This window comes from Nicotiana tomentosiformis, chromosome 8 (genome assembly GCF_000390325.3).
Source record: "Nicotiana tomentosiformis chromosome 8, ASM39032v3, whole genome shotgun sequence".
Lineage (NCBI taxonomy): Eukaryota > Viridiplantae > Streptophyta > Magnoliopsida > Solanales > Solanaceae > Nicotiana > Nicotiana tomentosiformis.
In genome coordinates, this window is record NC_090819.1 from 98143917 (window position 1) to 98158396 (window position 14480).

General features: G+C 40.4%; 1 protein-coding gene and 1 long non-coding RNA gene across 2 annotated transcripts in view; one reads left to right on the forward strand and one right to left on the reverse strand.

Annotated features, from left to right (window-relative positions):
* Positions 1-758: 758 nt before the first annotated feature.
* Positions 759-10202, reverse strand: LOC138897870 (uncharacterized). Its single transcript, XM_070183892.1, has 6 exons — positions 9900-10202; positions 9343-9567; positions 9118-9276; positions 1243-1606; positions 1054-1122; positions 759-988 (listed from the first exon to the last, which is right to left on the reverse strand). The coding sequence occupies exons 1-6, from the start codon at positions 10200-10202 to the stop codon at positions 759-761; spliced, it is 1350 nt and encodes a 449-aa protein (XP_070039993.1).
* Positions 10203-13644: 3442 nt separating this feature from the next.
* LOC138896915 (uncharacterized) overlaps positions 13645-14480 on the forward strand; it is a 148935-nt gene continuing 148099 nt past the window's right edge. The window contains exon 1 of the long non-coding RNA XR_011410486.1: positions 13645-13749. This is a non-coding gene — a long non-coding RNA (uncharacterized lncRNA). The remainder of the gene's footprint in view (positions 13750-14480) is intronic.

A 14480-nucleotide genomic window follows, 5' to 3' on the forward strand; every position in this document is an offset into this window, starting at 1 on the left:
AAACATAATATCCAGACGTAGAACATCTATCTGAGGTTGATCCTGCCTAATTAGAATCTGAGTATTCAACGATCTGCTTATAGCCTTGATCCTCAAACAATAACCATTTTCCTAGAGTCCATTTTATATACCGAGGAATGCGGACAACTGCATCCCAATGACTATCACGTGGAGAATCCATAAATTGACTTACAACACTCACAGGAAAGAAGCTGTCAGATCTAGTCACTCTGAGATAATTTAATTTACCAACCATCCGCATATATCTTGCAGGATCGCTGAGTGGATCCCCCTATCTTGGTAGAAGTTTATAATTCGGATCCATCGGAGTATCAACAGGTCTACAGCCCGTCATTCCTATCTCCACAAGAATGTCTAAGGCATACTTCTGTTGTGAGATCACAATACCTGAGCTAGACTGAGCGACCTCAATACCTAGAATCTACTTTAATCTGCCCAGATCCTTAGTCTGAAAGTATTGAAAAAGATGTTGCTTTAATTTAGTAACACTATCTTGATCATTGCTGGTAATAACAATATCGCCAACATAGACCACCAGATAAATACAGAGAGTTGAAGTATAATGCCAATAAAATACGGAGTGATCAATTTCACTCAGAGTCATGCCAAACTCCTGGATAACTATGCTGAACTTACCAAACCAGGCTCGAGGAGACTGCTTTAAGCTATAAAGTGACCGGCGCAAGCGACATACAAGGCCATGAGACTCCCCCCTGAGTAACAAAATTAGGTGTTTGCTACATATAAACTTCATCCTCAAGGTCACCGTGAAGAAAAGCATTCTTAATGTCCGGCTGATAGAGAGGCCAATGGCAAACAACAACCATGGATAGAAAAAGGCGGACTGATACTATTTTATCAATAAAAGATAAGGTATCACTGTAATCGAGCCCAAATATCTGAGTATATCCTTTAGCAACAAGATGGGCCTTAAGTCGATCAACCTGGATATCCGGACCAACTTTGACTGCATAAACCCAACACAACCAATAGTAGATTTACCTGAAGGAAGATGAATAAGCTCCCAAGTACCACTCATATGTAAAGCAGACATCTCTTCAATCATAGCTTGTCGCCATCCTAGATGAGACACTGCTTCACCTGTAGACATAGGGATAAAAATAGAGGACAAAGAAGATATAAACGCATAATTGGGTGATGACTGATAATGATAGCTTAAACCGACATAATGGAGATTAGGATTAAGTGTGGTCTGTATACCTTTTCGAAGTGCAATCGGTGTACTAGGAAGAGGCAAATCCGCAGTAGGAGCAGGGTCAGGTGCAGGACGTGGATCAGCTGGGCCTGATATAGGGCGTGGACGATGATGATAAGTCAAGAGTGGTGTTTCTGTGGCTGGGAATCTAGGAGGAGCAATACCAGACTCTTCAATGGTTGGTATGGGTAAGCCCTTTATGGCAGACGGTAGAGGAGCTATAGTAAATTCCTCAAAGGTCGGTATAAGTAAGACCTCATATATATAAAGGTGGTCAGAAGAGGTAAAGAAAGGTTTAGACTCAAAAAATGTGACGTCAGCTAACATAAGGTACCTACGAAGATCAGGTGAGTAACAACGATATCCTTTCTGAACACAAGAATAACCAAGGAAGACACACTTGAGAGCACGAGGAGATAACTTATCTGTAACGACCCGGCCAATCGTTTCGAGAGTTATAACCCAGTTTTTCCCATTTCTACTTCTTTTTGTATTATTCAGCTATATTATGTTATATCGGGTTAGTTGGTTCAGGTCCGGAAGGAATTCAGAGTGAAATGAGACACTTAGTCTCATAATTGAAAATTTTAAGTTAGAAAAATGGATTGGATATGGACCTATGTGTAAACGATATTGGATTTGAATTTTGATGATTCCAATAGCTCCGTATGGTGATTTTGGGCTTAGGAGCGTGTCCGAAATATTATTTGAAAATCCGTAGAGGAATTAGGCTTGAAATGACGAAAGTTTTATTTTTGAGAAGTTTGACCAGGGGGTTGACTTTTTGATATCGGGGTCAGAATCCGATTCTGAAAATTGAAATACCTCTGTTATGTCATTTAGGCCTTGTGTGCAAAATTTGAGGTCAATTGGGCGTGATTTGATAGGTTCCGGAGTTGTTTGTAGAAATTAGAAATTTCAAAGTTCATTAGGCTTGAATTGGGGCGTAATTCATGGTTTTAGCGTTGTTTGAGGAGATTTGAGGATTCGACTAAGTTCGTATGATGTTTTAGGACTTGTTGGTATATCTGGTTGAGGTCCCGAGGGCCTCGGGTGAGTTTCGGATGGTTAACGGATCAAAAATTGAACTACAACAGCTGCTGCAATTTTCTTCTGTTGGAAATTTTTTTCTGCCAGATTCGAGCCCAGAAATTTCTCAAAATCGAGCCAAGATCGAGCCCAGGGTCGAGGGCCACGATCGAAGCCATGATCGAGCCCAGAGTCGAGGGCCACGATCGAAGCCATGATCGAGCCCAGGGTCGAGGGCCACGATCGAAGCCATGATCGAGCCCAGAGTCGAGGGCCAAGATCGAAGCCATGTCGAGCCCAGGGTCGTGGGTCATGGTCGAAGGACGGATCGAAGGCCAAGATCAAGGCAGAACCGAGGTTGTCTGGGCAGAATTATAAAAAACAGGGACTTCGTCCCATTTGTCATTTTTGACAAATTGGAGCTTGAGAAGAGGCGATTTTTGATATATTTTCAAGGAAAACTTGAGGTAAGTCCCTTGTGATCATTTCTACTCCATAATATTGAATTATCATCGAATAATCCGACTAGATTACATGATTTTGAGGTGTAAATTGGAGATTGGAACTTAGAGATTTGGAAATAAGATTTGTAGATTTGAGGGTCGAGTTGAGGTCGGATTTTGGTAAAATTGGTATGGGTAGACTCGTGGTTGAATGGGCTTTCGGATTTTGTAACTTTTGTCGGGTTCCGAGATGTGGGCCCCACATGCAATTTTTGAGCTAAATTTTGGATTTTTATGAAAAATTAGTATTTTCTTATGGGATTACTTCCAATAAATTATATTGACTGAAACGAATTATTTGTAACTAGATTCGAGGCATTCAGAGGCCGATTTGCGAGGCAAAGGTATAGCAGAGTAAAAAGTTTCACGTTTTGAGGTAAGTAACGATTGTAAATCTAGTCCTGAGGGTATGAAAACCCAGATTTCATATCATTCTACTATTTTGAAGTGACGCACATCCTATGTGACGGGCGTGTGAGCGTGCACTGTTGGGGATTTGTGACTTGGTCTGTCCCGTAGCAACTATAAAGTTACATACTTTGTTGAAACCATTTGATACTTATATGTTTTAGAAAGATTTTCTGTAAATTGGGCTGAATGCCATGTTTGGGCCTTGCGCCAATGCTGTTTGGACCCTTAGGAGCTGTTTCTTGCCATCCTCTCATTGCTTCCTATTGAAAATCTATACTCAGTCATGTTTGTACTTGTTTACCACATAACTCAGTTTTTATGACTCTATTTTGATGCATATAAATGTTTTGGGTCGAATGCCCTATTTTACTGAAATGCCCGAGTGGCTTGAGATATTTATGACTGAGTGAGGCTGAGGGTCTGATTGGTGAGGATGAGTGTGGATCGGGGCTGCCCGCCTGCAGCATACTTATGACTGAGTGAGGCCGAGGGCCTGATTGGTGAGGATGAGTGTGGATCGAGGCTGCCCACATGCAGCATACTTTATTATTATCGCACGTGAGTTGTCCGTGCAGATTATAGCGCTTGGGCTGAAGGAGCCCCTCCGGAGTCTGTACACACCCCCAGTGAGCGCAGGTACCTACTGAGTGCGAGTGTCGAGTGCTGATGACTAGGAGGCATGAGCGATTGTAAGGTATACCCGAGTGGCAAGAGTGATTATGAGGTATGCCTGAGTGGCACGAGTGACTATGAGGTTTACTCGAGGGGCTGTATATGAGTGATGTTTTGCCCAAGGGGTTGTTTATGATTTCATCGTTTTCGTTCACTTTTGCATTGAGCCTTTGTTTGAAAAACTGTTGGAAAAATGTCTTTAATTAATTTTACTGGAACTAGGTTTAAACTAGATAATTTGATTCAAATCCTGATTTTTAAAAGCATGTGGTATTTTACTGAGATTTTTTGATATGAACGTTATATGCTATATTGCTCGTCACTACTGCTCAGTCTTTATTTATTATTGTTACGGCGTACTCACGTTACTCCCTGCACCTTGTGTGCAGATTCAGGTGTAGCTGGACACGGTAGCAGTTATTGAGTGTTCTGGTTGCAGATTTTCTTGGAGATAGCAAGGTAGCTGTTTGGCGATCCCAGCCCCTACTCTTCTCCCTCTATTCTTCCTCTGGTTGTATTTAACTATTTTTCGGGCTGAGTTAGCCTTGATATTGTTAGACAGATTGTAGTATATGCTCATGACTAGTGACACCCCGATGTCGGGCTTTTCTTTTCCGCACTTCTATTTTTCTTTAATTTGAACTTTTTAAATGGAGGTTTTATGTTAAATAACCTTGAAATTATCTTTAAAATGAAAATATTGGTTTGTTTTGGAAATGAGTCGACTTGTCCAGTTCCACGATAGGCGCCATCACGACAGGGGTTAGTTTTGGGTCATGACAGATTGGTATCAGAGCCTAGGTTACATAGGTCTCACGAGTCATGAGCGGGTTTAGTAGAGTCTTGCGGATCGGTACGGAGACGTCTGTACTTATCTTCGAGAGGCTGCAGAACCTTTAGGAAACTCCACATTCTTGAATTCTTGTCGTGCGAATCTGTTGATTCTAGTAACTAAATATTTGTTGTTTCATTCTCTCACAGATGGTGAGGACTCATACTACCGATCAAGAGGGGCAGCCACCAGTACCACCGGCCAGGGCCGCGAGAGGCTGAGGCCGAGGTAGAGGTCGTAGTAGGGGCAGAGGTGCAGCCCGTATAGTAGTTGGGGCAGTACCTACAGATCTACCGGTTGTTCCAGATCAGGACCAAGTTCCAGTTGTTGATACACCAGCTCAGGCACCACATGTGCCTATTGAGATTCCAGGCCTTCAAGAGGCCCTAGCTCAGATTCTGACAGCGTGTACTGGCCTTGCTCAGGTGGTCTCTATTTCGACGACCGCAGCCACTTCTCAGGCCAGGGGAGGCACTCAGACTCCTGTCGCTCACACACCCGAGCAGTTTATTCAGGGACTTCAGACACCGGAGCCACCACCAGCCCAGCCAGTTGCTGTTGCTCAGGATTATGTGGTTCCTACTATGCCTGAGGATGATCAGCGTAGGTTGGAGAGGTTTAGGAGACTCTGGTCACCATCTTTCAGTGGCACAGAGAGAGAGGATGCTCAGGACTTTTTGGACAGGTGTCGGAGGATACTCCGTACTACTGGTATTTTGGAGACTTGTGGGGTCTCATTCACTACCTTTCAGTTTTCTGGGACTGCACTCAGATGGTGGGAGACTTACGAGAGGCGTAGGCCTGTTGGCGCAACACGCCTTACTTGGCAGCAGTTCTCCGTTGTCTTTTTGGAGAAGTTCATGCCTCGATCCCGCAGATAGGAGCTGCGTAGATAGTTTGAGCGGCTCTGCCAGGGTGATATGTCTGTGACGCAGTATGAGATGCGGTTCTCCGAGTTGGCCCGTCATGCTATCTGGTTGGTTCCCACGGACAGAGAGAGGATCATGAGGTTTATTGATGGCCTCACTTATCAGCTACAGTTGCTCATGACCAGGGAACGGGTTTTGGGTGCTACCTTTGATGAGGTTATCGACATTGCTCGGCAGATTAAGATGGTTCACGGTCAGAAGAGGGTTGATCGGGAGGCCAAGAGGCCTCGTGGTTAGGGTGGATTCAGCGGTGCTCCTTTTGGGGTTTAGTTCTAGCACGGTAGAGGTCGTCATTTCAGACAGGCTCAGTCAGCTCGGCCATTTCATAGGGCTGCATCATCTGGCCATAGTTCTCACAATTCTCATCAGGGCCACTCATCACTTAGTGCCCTTCCAGTTCAAAGTTCGTCTCGTGCTCCACCTGTTCAGGGCTCTTCCATGCCAGGTTCTTCTACCAGTCATCCCGGTGCTAGGGGTTCCCTTCAGTTTCCGCCGCCAGCACCAGGGAATTATTTTGAGTGTGGGGAGCTTGGGCATATGTGGAGGCAGTATCCTCGTCATCATAAAGGTCTATCTCAGCAGAGGAGTCAGCCTCCAACTACAGCACCAGCTACCTCACCACCCGCTCAGTCAGCTCGGGGTGGAGGTCAGTCAGCTAGGGGTCGCCCTAGAAGGGGAGGCAGATCAGGGGGTAGTCAGGCCCGTTTCTATGCTCTCCCTGCCAGACCAGATGCTATTGCTTTAGATGCTGTGATTACAAGTATTGTCTCAGTTTGTCACAGAGATGCCTCAATATTATTTGACCCTGGTTCCACGTATTCATATGTTTCCTCGTATTTCGCTCATTTTTTGGATATGCCCCGTGAGTCCTTAGTTTCATCTGTACATGCATCTACTCTTGTGGGCGATACTATTATTGTGGACCGCGTATATCGGTCATGTGCGGTGACAATTGGGGGTCTGGAGACCCGAGTGGATCTATTGTTGCTCAGTATGGTTGACTTTGACGTGATATGGGTATGGATTGGTTATCTCCATGTCATGCTATTCTAGATTGTCACGCTAAGACGGTGACGTTGGCTATGCCGGGAATTCCGAGGGTTGAGTGGAGCGGTTCTATGGATTATGTACCAAGTAGGGTGATTTCATATTTGAAGGCTCAGCGCATGGTTGAGAAGGGTTGCCTATCTTATTTGGCTTTTGTGAGGGATGTTAGTGCAGAGACCCCCGTCATTGATTATGTTCCGGTAGTACGTGATTTTTCGAATGTGTTTCATGCAGACCTGCCGGGCATGCCGCCTGACAAGGATATTGACTTTGGTATTGATTTGGTGTCTGGCACTCAGCCCATTTCTATTCCACCATATAGTATGGCACCGGCGGAGTTGAAGGAATTGAAAGAACAACTTCAGGAACTCCTTGATAAGGGGTTTATTCGGCCTAGTGTGTCATTTTGGGGTGCACCGATTCTATTTGTGAAGAAGAAGGATGGTTACATGAGAATGTGTATTGATTACAGGCAGTTGAACAAGGTCACGGTCAAGAATAGGTATCCTTTGCCTCGCATTGATTATTTATTCGACCAGTTTCAGGGAGCGAGGGTGTTCTCCAAGATTGATTTGAGGTCCGGTTATCACCAGCTGAAGATTCGAGATTCAGATATTCTTAAAAAAGCTTTCAAAACCCGATATGGCCATTATGAGTTCTTGGTGATGTCTTTTGGGCTGACCAATGCCCCAGCAGCATTCATGCATTTGATGAACAGTGTATTTCAGCCCTATTTGGACTCATTCGTTGTTGTATTCATTGATGACGTCTTGGTGTACTCTCGTAGCCAGGAGGAGCACGCCCAGCATTTGAAGATTGTATTACAGAGATTGAGGGAGGAGAAGCTTTATGCAAAGTTCTCCAAATGCGAGTTTTGGCTCAGTTCAGTAGCATTCTTGGGGCACGTGGTGTCTAGTGAGGGTATTCAGGTGGATCCGAATAAGATAGAGGCGGTGCAGAGTTGGCTCAGACCGTCCTAACCCACGGAGATTAGGAGCTTTCTTGGCTTGGCAGGTTACTACCGTCGCTTTGTGGAGGGATTTTCATCTATTGCATCGCCCTTGACCAAATTGACCCGAAATGGTGCTCCATTTAGGTGGTCGGATGAATGTGAAGAGAGCTTTCAGAAGCTCAAGACTGCTTTGACCACAGCTCCAGTGTTAGTTCTGCCATCAGCTTCAGGTTCTTACACCGTGTATTGTGATGCCTCGAGGATAGGCATTGGTTATGTTTTGATGCAGGAGGGTAGGGTAATTGCCTATGCCTATGCCTCGAGGATAGGCATTGGTTATGTTTTGATGCAGGAGGGTAGGGTAATTGCTCGTCACTACTGCTCATTCTTTATTTATTGTTGTTACTTACTGAGTTGGCGTACTCACGTTACTCCCTGCACCTTGTGTGCAGATTCAGGTGTAGCTAGACACGGCAACGGTTATTGAGTGTTCTGGTTGCAGATTTTCTTGGAGATAGCAAGGTAGCTGTTTGGCGATCGCAGCCCCTGCTCTTCTCCCTCTATTCTTCCTCTAGTTGTATTTAGCTATTTTTCGAGCTGAGTTAGCCTTGATATTGTTAGACAGATTGTAGTATATGCTCATGACTGGTGATACCCCGATGTCGGGCTTTTCTTTTTCGCACTTTTGTTTTTCTTTAATTTGAACTTTTTAAATAGAGGTTTTATGTTAAATAACCTTGAAATTATCTTTAAAATGAAAATATTGGTTTGTTTTGGAAATGAGTCGGCTTTCCTAGATCCACGATAGGCACCATCACGACAGGGGTTAGTTTTGGGTCGTGACATTATCTTTCCCAGGGGCTAAGTTATGAATGAAACACGTGCTCCCAAAAAAACGGGAGGGGGGGGAGTATAAGGGTGATTGGGGAAACAATACTGAATACGGAATCTAATTCTGGATGGGAGATAAAGGCATACCATTAATCAAATAACAGGTTGTGAGAACTGCACCGCCCCAAAAAACGCAATGAAACACGAGATTCAATGAGAAGTGTACGAGTAGTCTCAATGATGTGCCTATTCTTTTTCTCTGCAACCCTATTTTACTGAGGGGTATATGGACAAGATGTCTGATGAATAATTCCTTGAGAAGTCATAAACTGCTTAAACTGAGAGAATAAATATTCTAAGGCATTATCACTACGAAAAGTGCGAATAAAGACACCAAATTGATTATTGATTTCAGGACAAAAATTCTGGAATATTGAAAACAACTCAGAACGATCTTTCATTAAAAAAAGCCAAGTACATCTTGAATAATCATCAATGAAACTAACAAAATAACAAAATCCCAAGATTGAACTGACTCTACTATGACCCCACAGATCAGAATGAACTAAAGAGAAAATAGACTCTGCTTGGCTCTCAACACTACGAGGAAAGGAGACTCGAGTATGTTTCCCAAGCTAACACGACTCACAATCTAATGTAGACAAACTAGGCACCATCTTCTGAAGCTTGGATAAACTCGGATGTCCTAAACAATTGTGAATTAGGTTTGGAGGATCTGTAACTAGACATGCTGTGGAGCGATTTAGTGAGTCAAGATAGTAAAGACCTTCTGACTCACGCCCTATGCCAATCGTCTGTCCCGTAATGTAGTCCTGCATAATAAAAGAATCATTAATAAAATATATACCACAATGGAGGGTACGAGTCAAACGACTAACAGATGCAAGATTAAAAGGACAGACATGGACATAAAGGACGGAATCTAGAGTGACAGAAGATAGGGGATTAGCTTGTCCAACTCCTTTTGCTTTAGTTTGAAACCTATTAGCTAAAGTAACAGTGGGAAGAGACTGTGAATACACAATATTCGACAAAAGTAATTTATTACCAGAGATATGATCAGAAGCGCCTGAGTCCATGACCCATGGTCCAAGGGTACTAGACTAGGAAACACAAGCAAAAGAATTACTAGCAACAGAAGTATCAGTCTGAGCAACCGAGACTACTTGTGGAGATGTCTGCTTACTTGCTCTATACTGAAGGAACTTATTATATTCCCCTTCAAATAAAGAAAATCACTGGTTATCTGTAGTCTTGGTCTGAGCAACATAAGCATTTTAGGTGGTCGACCATGTAAAGAATAACATACTTCATGAGTGTGTCCAAGTTTATGACAATATGAACACTTGGGTCTAGATCTTCCAAAACGACCTCCTCCTCGTCTATTCTCCATAGTTTGAGATGCCCGATTTTTAACTGTTTAGGATGCGAGAACAGAGGAGTCAAGTGTCTGTGATGAAATCATTAGGTGACTTGGTGTTGCATTAAGGCGAAGTAATCGAGAGAACAATTTATCAACTGTAGAGACAATCGGACTAGCCAAAATCTGATCATGCACTGAATCAAGATCATTAGGAAGTCCATCGAGTGTAAGAACTAGAAACATCTTTTGTTGTTGCTCTTGTTGCTTTTCAACACTAGTAGAAACTGGCATCAACTTCTCAAATTCTTCCATGACTGCATGTACTTGTCCCAAGTAAGTCGACAAATCCAATTCCTGTTTCTTCAAATTCGTCATCCGCGATATCACATCATAGAAACGAGATATGCCATTAGTGTATAAAGTACGAGCCTTTTCTCAAACTAAATGACATGCCTGGAATGGACGAAATAAAGGCATCAATTTGGAATCAATAGATCGTCACAAGATTCTGCATAACTGAGCATCGATATTTTTCCATTGTGCTTTGGCCTTTTCATCTCCCTCATTAGCCTTTTTGGTTAAGTGATCTTGAACACCTTGACCTTTACGCCACAACTCCATAGATGAAACCTAAAATAAATAATTTGAACCTCCAAGTAGGGGTTTAGAAGTAATCATAAAGGCTGGATTTTCCAACTCCAGTGTTCTTGGAACCAAAAGCTTCAAGTCCGGGAGACATGATTGGATCAAATAATTACGAAGACACAAAAGTGGTGGCAAAGTTTGTCCCAAAATTATGTTAGGTCACAGAAACAGTAAACAAGCAACAGAAAAAATGCAATGTAGCCGCTGTAAACAGAAACAGTCATCAGAAAATAAAAAAAGTTGTCGGAATGCGATGAAACTTGAGGGGTAGAGTCGGAATTTGTAGGCGACTAATCTGTCCTCAAGGAACTTCTCTAAAAAATGTCCAGAAAAGGGTGTACTAACCGACGCGTAGGCTCACGCGCTCGCCGGAACCCTAGCTTCTAACGACGCGTGAGGCTGCTTCTGCCGGAGAGGTTGAGTGGGGTTTGGTCTCCAGATGATATAAAGCTTTTAATAGTGTTGGATTTTACACAACACTGACGGAGAGAGAGATGACGCAAGATAGCCGTGAAAAGTCACCGAAAAATTGAGGCACGATGACTTTCTACTGTGTTCTGGTTCCCGGATGTGTGTCACAGCTCTGATACCATGTGAGAAATAATACACAAAAAAATATTATATTATTGATGTGCCCTAACTATAATATAAGTACCCCAATTTATGACAAATATACAATACCTACGCTACTCATATTCCATGTAGTACTACGTTTATTTATATAACAACTAACTAACTAACAATAAACACTTTTGATTTAACCAAACTTATTACTATTTATCCATTACTCTTTGTAATACTCGAAATACTCTTTCCTACAAATCTTAAACTCCACGTGTATTGAATTTCACAATTTATGATATGATCCAAAATACATAAGTTGAAATTAACAAATAATGATAGAGATAGAATCAAAGATTAGTAAATAGCTAAAGAAAATAGACTGGAAAGAACAAAAAATTGAAGATAAGAAATATTATTTTATAGTATAACCAAGTATAAAACACATCAAAAAAAATTGTTCCAATACAAGTAAGAATAATTTGGCTATAAAGAGAAGAATATGCAAATGAATGAAAATTCTCATTAATCCTTAAAGTATGATAATTACAATATTTTTATAATAGTACAGATAAGCATTGGAGCTGCTATATAGATTTTTGTTTACCGAGAGTTCAAGTCTCTCTCTTTTCGTACCTTTGAGATAGATAGATTAATTGGATATTTACACAAATAACCTTATGAATTTATTATTCATTTTAGACACTATACATAGATTATATACTGATTGTACAGAATTATACACATATTATACATATAAATTATATCATATTATATATCTACCAACTATTTTTTAATTTAAATGGTTTGATGGACGGCTATTTAGGTTAATTCTTGAAAATTTTACCTCCTATAGCAAAGGTATACACCCTATTTATTATAAACCAAAATTATTTTAAAATATTATTTTCAACAGCTACCTTTTATATTTTATAGCAAAATAGGTATTTATGGTATATACTACCATTGAGGCATGAAATACGCTATTTATGTTTTTCCTCCATCTTTCTTTCAATTAACACAAGATTCTCTCTCAATTTTTTTCTTCTCTCTCTCTCTCTCTCTCTCTCTCTCTCTCTCTCTCTCTCTCTCTCTCTTCCCTCTCTCTCTTCGAGCAACTCAAGCCCTAGTACTGATGACTGACGAGAAAGAAGAATCTCTCTCTCTTCGATTCTCTCGTATTTTTTCTTCTTTCTCTCTCTCTTAGAGCAACTCAAGCCCTAGTATTGATGGGCGATGAGAAAGAAGAATCTCTCTCTCTCTCTCTCTCTCTTCGAGCCACTCAAGATATACGCTCTAGTATAGATGGCCGACGATATATTAGAATAGAGTAGAAGACAGCCAGGAAACAGAAAAGAGTGAATTTTTTGAACGAAAATGAGCAATGTGATGAACTCTTATCATAAATTTGTTGTACGAATCCGACAAACTTTCTTCTCTTCTTGGCCGGAAAACGCCATCTCCGACGAACTTTCTTCTCTTCTTTGTTATTTAGTTACATACAATGATACAAATACATTATATTCTGTACAAATTCACTAAAACACATTGTATTTTTATATAAATACATTTTTTGCCTGTATTTATGTATTTTGAAGATAATTTTTAATACAACTGGATACACCTATATTCATGCATATTGTACATACAGTATGCATGAATACATGATATAAATATTGAAATACATTGAATACAAACATTAAAATAAAATAGAATATAAATAGTGAATACATTTAATTTTAAAATACAGTAAAATATGGTAAAATACACTGAATACAAATATAAATACAGTGAATACAATCAATGAAATATACCGAATACCACAATAATAATATGTATTAGGAATAACTAAAATATTATTAATAGAAATACATTTGAATACACTGAATATAAAATAGCGAATACAGTAAATACAAATATTGAATATAATGAATGCAACAGTAAAAAAAAATTGAAACACACTAAATAAAAAAGTTAAATGCAACAATTATATACAACTGAAAAATCATTCTATTTAATTGGATTGATAATGAGGCATGCTAGAATTGATTTTGTTGAGTTATATTAGGAGTGTATCACGCTAATTGATATTATTCCCGTCATTAGACAGTTGGACATACCTATTTTTAAGGTGATTGTCGTTACTGTATTCATGAATACATGGCGCGAATACATGCGCATACAACTGGACTGCCCTGATTTTAGTAGGGGTGGTCATAATACCGGCCGAACCGAAAAAACCGGCAACCGTGAATTTTGGTTTTTCGGTTTCAGTTTAAATGATTTTTCGGTCGGTGCACGGTTTTTAAATTATTAATTTTTATTTTTTCGGTGCGGTTTACGGTTTTGGTGTTTCGGTTAAACCGAAAAATCGAAATTTTGGGTATTAATTAAGAAAAATAGGTTTGAACATGTGGGTTCTTTTGAGAGTCCAAAACTTATTACCCATTTTAGGCTGAAGCCCAATAGTCCAATACCCATTTGAACTTTGAAGCCCAATTTACCCAAACTTATTGATAGTTTGATACGTTACACTTAGTCACTTACTTCCCAATTCCCATTTCCCAAACCTAAATCAAAAATTAGATTTAGGGTTTTTCCTCAGCTCTGCGACTGCTGCCTTCTTCCTCAGCTCTGTGCGACTGCTGCCTTCTTCCTCAGCTCGACTGTGACGCCTTCTTCCTCAGCTCGTCGCTCATCCTTCTTCCTCAGATTAGTGCGACTTCTCCTGAGTTCTGAGTTGAGTTGGGTCCAGTGTCATTTTGCAGTTTTGCTCACTGTTAATGCCGTTTTGGCCGAACTTTCTGATTTAGTTTTTGCTGGAAAAAGGTATTCAAGATTTCTTTGGTTGATTTTTTTATTAAGATAAGGCTTCTTTTTTTGTGTTTTAGTTCTTTTTTTCCTTGGAATAATTTTGAACAATTATTGTTGCCAAAAAATGTGATTGAGAACACTCCAGTATATGAAAGCTCAAAGTCAAGTTTAAGTTTATGAAGAAAGAAAATGTCTTAGTCTATGGCGTTGTAGTAATTTTGTTAATCATATCACGTTAACTCCATTTTTCCGATTTAGATGAGAATGTTTATGTAACGAGCGGAAGAGAAACTTGCATTGTTGAAAGAGATACTAACATTGTTGATGCATAGTTTGAACATGTGGTCAGTTTAAAGATTTCCTTATTTTATGATATTCTTCTGTTATTTATAATTAAAAATATTTTATTAACTTGTGATCTTTTTTTTTTGTAGGTTTAACTATGCCTTGTGGTCCTAAAGCTAGATTGCCTATCTGGGAACATTTTGAGCTAGTTGAAGTAAATGAAGAAGCCCGTAAAGCAAAGTGTCTTCATTGTGATCGAGTTTATAATTGTCATCCAAAGTATTATGGCACTTATGGCTTAGTGAAACATATTAAGAAGTGTCTCATGCCTCATCTAGTGATTCGTAT